Source organism: Aedes albopictus, chromosome 1 (genome assembly GCF_035046485.1).
Source record: "Aedes albopictus strain Foshan chromosome 1, AalbF5, whole genome shotgun sequence".
NCBI classification, from domain to species: Eukaryota; Metazoa; Arthropoda; class Insecta; order Diptera; family Culicidae; genus Aedes; species Aedes albopictus.
In genome coordinates this window covers 153,718,351-153,732,424 of record NC_085136.1, presented here as the reverse complement: position 1 = coordinate 153,732,424, position 14,074 = coordinate 153,718,351, and the positions used below count along the sequence as shown (strand labels likewise).

Here is a 14,074-nt window from a genome sequence, read left to right as displayed (position 1 = left end):
AATAAAGTTTTAAAAATCTGAAAAAATCATACTGGCTTAAAAAAAGGTGCTCTTTCGAATAAAATCAAAAAATCAATATATTATTCTTAATTTGAAAACCCAATTGGTGATTGGTACAAATTAAGTACCTTACCAAGAAAAAAATGTTAAATTTAAATTTATACGTTCAATATGTAGTCCGTCCAAAGTCTTACACCGTACATCAAACCGTTTTTAATTAGATTTTGTTTTAGATTTTATAGAGGCATTTTAAAATCTTCTCCTGTGTGGTAGGGATAGGATTTTTCAAAACACCATCGTTCTTCTTCTTCTTCATGCACCATCAAATCACCAATAGCATATCTGCCCAGTCTATGCCCAAAGTATTGACTTCAAAGTAATCATTACGAAGCATAAATGTCAATTTCTTGATTTTGCTTTGGCTGACCAAGCCAAGGTTAACCGTAGCATTTTCATAATTCAAATCTCAATTTGTTCATCGAGCACATGTTCTGTTGTGCTGCACGTGGATGTCAAAGCGTTTTCAACAGTGTAATTACGAAGCATGTTTCACGAGAGACCATATCTTTTCAATACGCTAACTCCACAACAACGCCGATATTACTGCGCAACTTGGGCAGTGGCTGGTATTTTGGGTACTTTTCAGCTACAACTCAGTCAATTTCAGAAATTTAGCAAAACCTCGCGCCGCCCAGCAGGGACTTTGTTTTGTACACGTTACAGCACCTCCATGTCACGTAATATACCACACCTCTTATCAAATGTGATACCGTAAGCGTACCATACTTTGCGCACCTAGGGCCTAACTTTGCGCACTTTTCAAAAAATCGTTAAATAGTTTTTCTGGTGCATTATGCAAACTTTTTCCCACGGAATACTAGCTAATGATATGGGGCATGCACTTTGTCTCAGTTTGGATGTAATGATAAATGGAAGAGGAAGACAAATTGATGAGTGAATATGCAGTTGCTTTCCCTAAAATGCTGTAAATAACGTTGTAGGATGACGTAGGTTTTGTTTCAAAATTTGTTTTAGTTTAGATAGCAATACCATAAAGTATTTGTGCACTCTCAATAATATAATAATAACCAAACTTGTTCCACAACAGAATGTAATATTGAAATGTTATTTAAGGGCTGCATACCAATTGCTTGATCATAACAAAATAAGATTGTCCAACAAAACATGTTATGGAAACGTAATGCCTTGATAATTCAATAATAACAAAACAAGATATAAAAACAGGTTTTGTGATTTCGTAGTTATTAATTTGATATTCCCCTCTGCTCGGGATAGCCCAAGTAACACAACTTGTTACATAATAGTTAAAAACTCACTTATAATACTTATTCAGAAGTATTTTTCTTGTTATATTTACTTAATTTCAAACACCTATATAATCAAAACAGCGCAAAAAATGGCGGCTTATAAAACATCTTTTAAGTTACATAAGATGTATTCATTTACACTTATAGGACTAAAAGTGACGTTTGCCGTACCGTAAATTGTTATATTTAAATTATATGTCAACAATAAAAACTTGCAAAATTCATTTATAATACAAACGTATTTATAAGTTGAAATTAAGCTACTTGCAAGAAATATAACTTAAATAATACACTTATAATACCATACCATAAGCATATGTTGAGATTCAGCTTATTTTAAGTGATATAACTAACATTCATAACAAACCTAGAAGATGAAAACCAATGTTGTCAGAAAAAAAAAACTATTTTCATGAATAAATTTTATTCCTTCAACGAGACATATTTTCTAATTCATGGCTTCCATAGCTTCTAAATTATTCAGATACAATACAGAAATGGGGGTTGCTCAGGAATGGTAGTGATGTTTTATGTGCGATTCAAAATTTATCGTGAAACCATCATTTTTACTAGCCAGTTAATAAGGCGCCAGTGATTTGAATTAAAAACACATTATTATTCAACCAAAAAATACAGCTTTGTGAAGATGAATTACGATCTTACAGGAAAAAGCAACATGGCAGCTTGGACGAAATACTTACAGTGCCGTTCAAAGTGTTATAAACTGTGGTAAGCACAATTGCAACTAAACTAACGAGCCAAGAGGACTATTACTGATAATGCCTCAAATGAAATTCCGTTATCAAAATATTAACATAAGAGCTGTTACATATACACTAAGTTCAATTTTTACGCAACGGATGCGTCCGCGAAAAATCAGAACCATGTTATGTCATCATTATGTTAAAGGATAACTTCGTACAAATGACATTAAATCAATGAATGAAATATTACCTTGTTTTTTACGTAATTTATTTAGATCAATCGGGTAACGAAAGAAAATACTAAATGTCAATTTATTTCACATTTTTGTTTCATAAAGCACACGTATTGATGTTTGTGAACGGTACTGTAAAGTGAAGAGTTTTACGGAAGAATTTATTCATGTCTACAAGCATTGGTTTGCAATAAAGTTGAAATAACGTTCAAAATGCATTGTGACAGCAATCCAACAATGAATTTTGGTTAGGTGTTCCGTCATCATTTATAATGCGTCTGAATAACATTTCTTCAACATACACACATGAAAGTATTATTTTGATTTTGTACCATCATTTACAACATTTAAATAACTAAATTATAACTTATTCTTTGATGAGGCTAGACTGTCAAATATCGAAGCATTATTGTCAAGAATTGTGTTGTTTACTTTTGTGATGGTTAAAATCCTTGTCGGTATTATTAGCTTCCGTGGGATTTCCAATGCATTAACGCATTCGGAATAATCCAAGAGTGCTTCTGAAAATGTATTCAACGGAAGATAATAATAAGGAAACTGGCTTGCAGAACAAGGAAGCCCAGCTTACTGATAGAGCATGTGAAGCTGACAAATGGATGCAGACGTTCACTACAGGGCGGTGGTGTCGAAAATGTTCATTTCAAGAGGTTTCAATCACAACATTGATGACAAACGAAGCCAAATAGTTTGCTATAGTGCGAATATATCTTGTGGATGCGGATGGATAACCGATTAAGTTCTAACTGTCTTTTTTGCCACGCTTTTGGAACAGAGATCTGAGCGTACCTAAAATTGTGTATGTTGAATGCTGGAAAAAATTTGCTGCTATCTCGATATATTTTCGTCATGATGTTCTAGTAGTGTTAAACAAAAGTATTTTAAAAGGAAATTTTATATATGATGAAACCGATGAGCGAAGAACATTTATTTTTGTTGTTTGTATTTGAAAAACGAAATTAGAGCTTAAAAATAACACAATATGTTTTCTGGAACTCATATATAACTTCTATATTACATCTTTGGAAATGTGGATTTGAAAAGATGTTTTCTGTGTTACTTGGGAGGTTACCTTGTGAACCCAGTTTTGCTTATTATGAATGAAGTGTTGTGCCTCGAGCATGCTATATCTTAGAATAACGTTAACAGTATGTTTCAACCTCTCCTTATGGATGCCTTCAAGCAAGCCCATGTATTCAGCATCTTTTCGTTGATATTTGGCAGCATTGCTACGATTATTGCATCATCTGAAGTAGCTCAAACAATAATTTGAGATGGTTCAACTCTGCATGAGCAGAATTTGTCATGACTTGACTGTTTGGCATTTGTCAGATGAGGAGTCTCCATTTGACCTTTTTTGCACTTTTGAGTGTTCCTTCGCATACTTTGCGTATTCAGGCGTCCCTGCTCAAAAATGGGCTAACCTGTACTAATAGGTTGCGACCACATTTTATGGATAACTTGTTTCCATTGCTACTCCAAGAGAGTCTCATTGGGTTTTGTTATTGCAACGCCCTCCATTGTGTTATACCATAACTATTGCTTTGAAAGAAGATTGTCCTCTGCGGTATGTGCGGATCACAAGAGGTATTCCTGAATGGAACTCTGATCTGTTCAAGTTCAAAATATCTTCGGATAAACCATTGTGTTGTATAGTTATGAATCTCCAGCTTCCGCCCGAGAATTATAGCTATATAATCGACTTAGTGGTCTCAAAAAAGCTCTGTTTACTTCAAATCTTTTGGAGCAAATGGGGATTTGTCTTATTTTTCTCCAAAGGGATTTGAGTAGTTCAAACATGTTTGAACTCTTGTTGTTTTCTATTGGGTATTTTCATGGCGTGAAATTATTCCATAGTTTTATCCCGAAATGGTGCGTGTGTTGTATAAAGAAGGAATGAGTTCCAGATTTATCTGGTTATCTCGATCTTTCGGAAATGCTTGAAACGCATTGTCGAATATCATATCTGTGATGTTCGTCTGGCTGACATGCCTATGCATGTGAACTCACATGCCTCCCAATTGGGGATGTCCACAGTGAACTCTTTTACACAAAGTTGTATACGTTTTCAAGAAAGCACTCGCTCAAACGTAGTTTATGCTTGGATGATTTCTTGAATATTCAGGATGCTTTCGATGACGTGCCTTTCAATGTCATATTGAAAGTTGCATGATGTCATAAGATACCTCCAAAAAGCTATACGCTCTCTTTATGCTCATGTGTTTTACAGTGTCCTTTCCAGGGCACTGATTAAACCCGTTGTGGTGTGGGCTATGAGCTCTCGTTGCGCTTTTATGCATGCATTCCCTCTTTCAGGGTACCCCTTCCTATTTCATCACCTTTCCCTTTCCTAATCCCATTCCATCCCTTGTCCCATTCTCCCTCAAGTAAATGATGAAATAGGCTTATATGTATGGCGATGGCACAAATGTTCCAAATGGAGGATAACGTACCTCTGGAGCCGGCCTTCTGATACCTGATACCTCTTCGAATGAGTGTAATCAGTTTCGTACTTTTTAATTCCGCCCTGATTGCTTATTCTTTGACAGATACGCGTATTTCGACTACCACTTGTAATCAAGATCAAGATCACGATTACAAGTGGTAGTCGAAATACGCGTATCTGTCAAAAAATAAGCAATTAGGGCGGAATTTAAAGGTACGAAATTGATTACACTCATTCGAAGTATAATTTTCTTGTTTTTAGATCTTTTTATATATTTGTTTGTAAGTTCTCAAAAAACTCTTCTTCTACCGACTTGGTGTGTAATTATTGGTCACCTGGTTCCGACGTTATGCCGATGTTCCTTGGGTACCTTTCCATGGACAGAGTTCATGTAAATCTCTCTGCGTACATAATTTGAAAGCCACTACTGTTTGTTACAAAACATTTGTGGAAGTATGCTGTTCAAAAATTAAGTAAATCGGTTTAGTCATTAGCTTAAGTTAAATATGGTGAATAGAAGAAAGATCTGAGTTACGGCACGCCTCGAAAGCCATTTGGATTCGAATATCCCTGACTATATCTCAACATTTCCTTTGTTTTTACGAATACTAAGGTCTCCTTGTAGGTAGGGTAAGTATTCGCCGAATGAGTTTTGTTCTTTTTTTTAAGGCTTGCAGATTGATGCAAATAACTTTTAAACAGAAACAGCAACGTATGTTTAAAATAAGGGAAAATCTTCGATGAAAAAGTTAGCAGTTTGTTGTCAATTCTTGATTCTGTTCTAGCTTCTTTATTTGTAAGATATGAACTATTTTGTTATGAAACTCGAAAGAACATCCTAATTGTAAAAGATGGGAAAATATCTTAAGAAAACATTAGTAGTTTTATGTTGGCAAGATACCTCGAAAGAACAAACAATGTAATAAGAAGGAAGAATTGACTATTGGTGAGAATATTATTGAATGCAAAAATTGTGGCAAGTTTATGCAACTAATGATTTTGCTCTTTTCTAATCGATTATTGTTTTCTGAATATCAATACCTGCCGTTATAACGGTGGATGAAAAATTGTATGGATTTTTTATCGGAAAATGGTGCATTCCGATAAGGGCCTGTCCATAAACTGCGTAGACTTTTAGGGAGGGAGATGGTGGTCTGGGCAAAGTCTACGCTGCATACACATTTCGAAAATTTTGTATAAACAAAAGTCTAGGAGGGGGTGGGGGGATGGCCAAAAAAATAAGTCAATGTAGTTTATGGACAGCGCCTAAGTGTCGGATCATCTTACAAACAAGATAGATTTGTAAAATAGGAGCACTTTTGTCAGAAATGATAAATAATATCTAAAAGCAAAACAAAAGTATATACCTAGTATAGCGATTTTTGTGATTTTGTGAGATGAAAAAAAGATGCTGCCGGTAGATATGTTAACTCAGTCTATTCCAGGGTTTATTTGTGGTTTTCTATTGAAACCTTACTATGTAAAACATATAGCTAACCTGACTCATCAAGGGGTGTAACGCAATTAACTGGACTGTCAGATGAGTAGCTCGAGGAATCACGTGAGGATGTCTCAATTGCTTCTTCTTCATCCGATGTAGTCTCATCTTGACTTTCATGGCCATTCTTACTTTGCTGTTCGTCTCGTTTGTCAATTAGCATGGAAGGTTCCTCCATTGGGTTGTCCACCGGGTCGTTTAAGGGATCACCCTCAACAGCTTCTGCATATGTTCTCGAAACCGGTTCAGGTGCCGTGCAAAGTTTAGGCAAAGCTTTTGGCGATGATCGAGATGATGCTAGTTCGCCTGAAGATGGAATAAAATTAACAATCTATAAGTTTTTTAATATTCGAATAAGAGATTTTCTAAATATTGTTTTCTTGCATATGCAAATCATAGAAGTATCAGCTGTCAATAATTTGTGTCTGGTGAAGTAGAAGGTTCCACCACGTTCCAAAGCATACCAATACCGTGCAGCTACTGAACTGAACACCCCCCCCCTCTTATTCATATGGGACGGTTATGCAAATGGGGGGCAGGAAATGTGTGGGTACATACCAGGTGAAAACTGATGCTGCTTCGATTTCTCTTCGAGTTCTTGACTGATCGTAGATACGTGTTCCAACTGCGTTGGTGCTGCTCCGGAAGCGCCGTTACAATCTACAAAATATTATTTGTTTAGTTAAACCTTTTTGAGTTCACTGATTGCAACAACAATATATGGGCATACACATCTCAAAAGGTCGTAACTGCTTTTGGCAAGACCACCGTCTTCCAATGCTATTTTATATTTCCCACGAATTCAACAACTAGAACTTGGCAAGACAAAGTCTTTTTTTTTATCTGTATTATCGAGATTTTTAGCCCTAGGCTAGTTCATCTCGGGACCCACGCTTTACTTCCCTTCCGAAGGAAGAACCCACATTTTGTAGGTTTGTCGGGAGTGGGATTCGATCCCAGGTCCGCGGCGTGATAGTCAAGTGTTCTAACCATCACACCAGGTCCGCTCCACAGACAAATTCTTGTCTTTGCCACAACCACGGTGGTTTGCATTTGAGAGATGAATAACGATCAAGATAACGATCTATAGCTTGGAAAGAAGGTAATACTTTCAAATACGGTTACGTCCTTTTGAAATGTTGGATCCGTCATTTAAAAAAAAATCTTTAAAATGAAATTCGTTTAAATCTTATTGTGAACAATTACAACAAAAATAAAACAAATTACCTGTTTCTACCATGGATGTATTGCAACCGGGTCCATCCATTGTTTCCCCAACCGTTGGTAGATCCAGTGCGCGTTTTGGCATTCCGGTCGATGTTTTCTTGGCTATGGAATATGTAGAGAGAATTGATTGTTGCTTATTATTGCCATTTGAATGCGAATATACCTTTTGTACAACCGCGCTTGGTTTGTGACGTTGTCTTTGAAGATGCTTCGTTCAGAATAATGTCCAGTTTCAACTGTTTCGTCGCCAGTTCCGCGCAGGACTTCATCGTGTGAGTCGATCGGAAGTGTTTACTGAAGTTGGCGGTAATGACTTGGAATGATGGTATAGAGACGAACCACCCAAGGGCTGAAAGTCTCTTTAATAAAGACAAATCAATCAATCAATTGTAATGATGTTTTTCCTGTGACAGTGTAAAACAGCTTGATCATATTCTCCGGCTGGCACATAAGGCTGTAGTGAATGCGGCTTTGTAATGTGTAGTTGATTTGAAATTGTTGTTCAATACAAAGGCAAACAACGATTTCACTCGAAAGTCTATCATCTTCCCCCTGGTCCTGGGCCTGGCCGGCTGCCGTTCTTCCGGATGGCCTATGCTCCTTCTTTCCTACGATGACCTTGAATGCCGAACTCGAAGAACTTTCAACCTTTCGTACCAATGCTCCCCACTCGTTATCCTTAACAAAGTGTCGAAGTCTCGGTACCCGTTGAGCGCAGCGCTATGTCCAGGCAGCAATTTAAACTCCTTGGACATATGGGTGGAAAAAGGAAGCCATGTGGCAAGTGTGTGAAGCAAGTGCTCTATTAAAATAATAACTTTAGCTATGTAAACATGTGCAAATAATCAAAAATATGTGCAAGCCTAAATATTTACAGTGCCCAAACGCAGTTGTATAACTTTTTTTAGTGAATATAGCCAGTAGATTTGGTGAATTTCATTATTTTATTGTGAAATATTTCAATTTCTAATCTTTCATGTGAATCTCTGAGTAGTAATCGCTGTATTCGAAAATCAACTCTATACAGATAAGAATCGACATAATATTTGTATACAATAGGTACATATACTACTTTGTGAACTCTGATCTGTGGTATGTGTTATTCAATATTAGTGCATTTGGTAAATCGAAGTATGTGAATACATCCCCATTAGTGTGGTCTCTGTGAGTGCTGAATGTGTAGTGTGAGAATGACGTGTTTGTATTACACTTCAATCTTTATTTTTTTGCGTTTGTTTCCGACTAATTGGAAAGATCGCTGTTTTTGCAATTGGTTGGTCGTGAAAATGGGTTGAGGTCTAAAGGTGCATTGGGCATAATTTTTACAATGTACTGTGTACAGACGCGTCATCATGCACTTCAAATCAGCTTGAGGTTCATTCAAGTGAATGTATCTGAATATTCAAAGTTATTTTTTTTATTCGCTGTTCCCAAATAATATTTGATCCATTATATGGAGCTACACATTGTTATGCCTTATCAAATAGGTGTACTTATGCCTTTTCCCTGTGTATGTCTGCAATGATATTGCGTATTATAAATAAACATCCACACACATAGGCGCCAACTTAGGGGGGGCAAGCATGGTTTTGCCCCCCCAATATTTGACAATTTTTCGATTTTCCCATACAAAAAATCAGAAAATCCCGGCTTTGCCCACCCAATAATTTGACCAAGTTGGCGCGTCTGAACAATAAATTGTCCAATCTGTGTTAACACCAATGCTGGCTCTTTAGATACTTGTGTACATTATCATTGTTCCACTGTTTACAAAACCACCGCTCCTTCTTTCCTACGATGGCCTTGAATGCCGAACTCGAAGAACTTTCAACATTTCGTACTAATGCTCCCCACCAGGGTTGTGCAGTTTCAGGATGGTCAATGTCGAATGACACTCGGTTTAACCATCACTTCATACGACAAACGCAGTCCATCAAAACATAATCGATTCACGCAAAAGCCACTCAAGCCAACCCTCGTTCAATGCAGAGTCAACCACATCCAACAACAGCGATCGTCTCTTGTTTTCGAACCACACGATGAAACACCGAAGCGAGTTTTTGTTCTACGCTTTGTATTCTATTCATAGGGCGTGCTATGTTTGTGTTTGCTGCGCCATGCAATACTACTTAACAAATTGACCCTCATCCTGGCATTTTCAGACGAGAGTCACCCAGCAGTGAGTGACATAGCTTTGCGTTGGAACGACGGTTAAGAAGCGTTCGGCTACTCAAGAGATTTGCAGAGAAAGAGCGTGGCGGCGGCAGCCACCGTATCAATGCGTTCGTCTCGAATGTGTTCGATAGCAACATAGAGACGGTCGGCTGTAGCGTTGATGGAGGAAGAAGGGCAATGTTGATGTTGTGACTTTTTTGTGTTATGATGGTGATAATGCACAAGACTGCTCCCCACTCGTTATCCTTAACCAAGTGTCGGTACCCGTTGAGGGCAGCGCGATGTCTAGGCAGCAATTTAAACTCCTTGGACAGGTCAGCCAGATCGCCATCGGTCATGGTCTTCAGCGCCACGTAGCTGTCATACCCCGTATCACAGAGGCATTTGCGCACGGCGCTTAGCACAGGACCGTTTAGCTCAAAAACCTTCCATCGCGACATCGGTTCCTGTATGACTTCAATGCCCTTATCAGTTCCGTTCGATGATTCCTATTTCAAAACACAGTAATTGACATCAATGTCATCATTTAAACCAACACCATGTAGAATATTTACCATGCTTTTTCGTAAAAGTAACAATTAGATACGCAAACACTCGAAATTATTAGTTTTTCACCACTTCCTGGCGGCAAGATCAACCTTGAGATCGAACCGTTGATCTTGGACGTATCAAATTCAATTAAAAGAAAATGTCTGATCCTCGGCTTGATTAGGATTGGCGCGAAAAAGTGCAAGAAAAATTTACATTGACATTTGACAGATTAAATTCAACACTCACAGAAAAAGCTGCATTCTAATGTATTATTTACCCATTTACTTAAAAATAATCAAATAATCAAAAGTAATCATGAGTAATCACGAATAATTAATTGTAATCACATGGTAATCATGAGTAATCCACAGTAATCTTGGTAATCAAAAATAATCATGGTAATCAGATTAATCACAAGTAATCACAAGTAATCACGAGTAATCACGAAAAATTAATTGTAATCATACGATAACCACAGGTAATTGTGAGTAATCAAGAGTAATCTTGATAATTAGTAAATAATCATGGGAATCAGAGTAATCACAAGTTATCACGAGCAATCACGAGTAATCACGGGTAGTCAATTGTAATCATATGGTAATCACAGGTAATCATGAGTAATCAAAAAATACAGTAACAGCAATCTTGGTAATCAAAAAATAATCATAGTAATCATGGTTATCGATGAGTAATCAGAGTATTTTTTTCGCTAGTGAAAAGTAATCAATTTTGTTGGAAACCCCTTGATAATATAAAGCTATGTTCATAAAAATAGCAGTGAAAGCCGTTATCCAAACAAAATGGCCGACTTTGGCATATTGTAACTTTGTTCTCCTTTGAGCGATTGAGCTGAAAATTTGACAGCGAACTACAAATATAGTGCATATTGTTATTGGAAAATCTGAGAATTTTCGAAACAAGTGGAAAAAAGTTAAAAACTGTGAAATTGATCAAAGGGCTTGTCCATAAACTACGTAGACTCTCTGAGGGGAGGGGGGATTCTGGCCAAAGTCTATACTCCATACAAATTTCGCAAAATATGTATGAACAAAAGTCTACGAAGTGGTTTATGGACAGCACCAAAATAATAGCTGTGTTCGATTTGTTTTTTATTCAGCAAATATAATAGCAAACTTAATAACGAAAACTGCTTATTAAAATTTATTCTGATTAAACACCGCGATCACCAAGGCAATCTTTGATTATTTCATTCGCAATTTCATGAAACACTTCTAAAAATCAGAATATCATAGCTTATGCAGCAATTTAAACTGTTTACCTGATCAAAGTTCATAACAACCGGATAACATACTGTGTTATCTGATATCAAAAATACTTAACTAAATTTGTTTTCATTTTGGCTGAATAAGCAGGCAACATAACAAACATGATAACAACCAAGTATACCCGTGATATCATTAAAACATCTCAATATGTTATCATCAAAGGCACTCTGATAACAGCTTCTGTAAATCAATCAATTTTATCCAATTGATAACTCATTTTGTTATCAGAAAGATACTAGCAACGGTCATTGATAACTAACTTCCGTTGTTGTCGTCGTCGATGATGCCGCCAGTTTGACAGGTATGGTAACATGAATTATCAAGTTGATAACACAATATTGTAAAATGAGTTATAGAGCTAACACTACATAGTTATCAGTTTGTTACTGATCAGTTATTGTACATGATCGGGAGTGAGTGAGTCCCCTTATTGAAATATTTTAAAATTAAACATTAATTTTTATTCAAGGCGGCAACTGTTCGAATAGCGTGCGAAAATATTTCTTGCTTCACCAGGTAAAGCTACATTTAAAGTTAGGGTAATTCATGTATTTTGGACAGGCTGAGGACAACGTTAGAAAAATCGTCCCCTGGCTTCCTTAGAAAGAAATTGATTATTTTGCAAAGTTACTATTACGCTTATAATATGATTGTACTTTGCGATAAAAAGCTTAACGAACGCATTTTTAGCTGAGAAAATCACAATTTCCGAACGCCTGTTAGGACATGCATATTGGACACCGAATATATGTTTTGGGCACCCTCAGGTATATATAATTTGGACAGGGCAATTATCTCCATGTTCAGCCATGAATACTGCTAAATCATGAAAGAAGCATAAATTAACAAATATTTTCTTGTAAATATTCAAATTTTTCCGCTTAACAGGCATCTGTTTTGAAAACTATTACAGTTTTTGTTTAAATCAAGGAAATATCACCAGAATCACATAATACGCTTCCAAGTATGCAATCGCACAGCTTCCCCATGTAGTTCATCAGATGACCAAAATATATGAGCAGTAGAAAACGTACAATGTATTTTGGACACCACCTACTTTAAGCGTTTCAGATGAATGTTAAGAGATTGGCTGCCTAATGCTTATTTTTGAACATTTTTCATTGCAATAAGGCATTCAAATTTCTTACAATTATTTTTTTAACGATTTTGGGGTGAATATTGTATGTGACTGTGAAGTGTATGTCGTCTTGCATACCTGTGCATTTGAGGTGTTTTAGTGGAACAATTTACACTTTCGATCATTTTGAAGTAAATTCGTTATTGTTAAGCATATTTTCAACGTAGGGGGATTTGGGGCATAATGGACACCCTAAGCAAATGAGTACATTAGGCCTATATAACAGAGTAAAAATTAACATATTATCAGTTGTCTTACAACTTTAACATGTTTCCTACGTTTTTTAATCATTTACAGCAAGTAGAATGTCATTATTGTGAAGAAATAATGAATTGTAAACCGTGTGTTTTTCAGGGCTGACAGGAAAGGTACGGGGCGAAATGGACACCCATTGGGGCATAATGGACACCCCTGCATGTTTTATGCTAATTCTTTGGTTACATCTGCCTGTTAAGCAATTTGCCTACGGCGATCAATACCACAGATATAATGCTCCATCTTAGATGAGTTTACATAACAACAAAGTTAATTAAATAAACTTTAGGCTAAAATAATCGGATTGATTTTTTCCAAACTCTTTAAAATGCCTAACAGTATGCAATGCGCATACATCCATTCGTAGTTGCCGGTGTTCATTTCGCCCCGAACTGACAACAACATTGAAATTGATATTTTGAGTAAGTTCTGATTAAAAATGTAATACTTCATCCATTGCTAAATCTGCGTATACATGTAGATAAGCTAACAATTCACTGGTTTTTATCGTGGACACACTCAAACACTCGTAATACCTTATTTACTACTGCTTCAAAATTATAAGAAATCCACCATATGAAAAACATAATTCAATTTCTATGATATTTTGGCTATTTTGAAGAAATATAAATGATACTTTTGAAAAGTAGAACAATGACTTGTTCCTTTACACTTGTGCATTAAAAGTTTTACATAAAAGTCAACGGTTTCGGCAAAATCAGGGGTGTCCATTTCGCCCCGGGTGTCCATTATGCCCCTAATCCCCCTAAGTCATCAAAATAGGGTCTGGTTGATTCAATAATCGATATTGAGAAGTATCTACTTCAATTAGCTTTCCGGAACAAGACATATATCGCCGTGCCTGTCCAAATTACATACATGTCCAAATTATATTTTTTACCCAATTTACACTGCTATTATTTTGACCAATTTTACATAGTGTTCATCTTTTGCCCACGAGTTTCGAAAATTATCAGATTATGTTATAACAAAATTCACCATATTTTTAGTTCGCTGTCAAATTTGCAGTTCAATTTCTCATAGGAGAACAAAGTTACAGTATGTCAAATTAGGCTATTTTGCATGGAAAATGGCTTTCACTGCTATTTTTATGAACACAGTTTTTTACGAAAATAATGCATATTAAAATATAGCATATTGTAGTGGATCCTTACAAATGTGTAATCAATTAGAACATCACATTTGGACAAACACAACACAGAACATAGATGTTA

General features: G+C 36.3%; 1 protein-coding gene across 1 annotated transcript in view; it reads right to left on the bottom strand.

The window, feature by feature from the left end:
• Nucleotides 1-6,222: 6,222 nt before the first annotated feature.
• LOC134289662 (uncharacterized) overlaps nucleotides 6,223-14,074 on the bottom strand; it is a 17,226-nt gene continuing 9,374 nt past the window's right edge. Inside the window, exons 2-6 of the mRNA XM_062855867.1 lie at nucleotides 9,852-10,117; nucleotides 7,618-7,748; nucleotides 7,455-7,556; nucleotides 6,786-6,887; nucleotides 6,223-6,533 (exon numbers count right to left, since the gene is read on the bottom strand). Of these exons, the coding sequence (XP_062711851.1) occupies nucleotides 6,223-6,533; nucleotides 6,786-6,887; nucleotides 7,455-7,556; nucleotides 7,618-7,748; nucleotides 9,852-10,117 (912 nt within the window). The remainder of the gene's footprint in view (nucleotides 6,534-6,785; nucleotides 6,888-7,454; nucleotides 7,557-7,617; nucleotides 7,749-9,851; nucleotides 10,118-14,074) is intronic.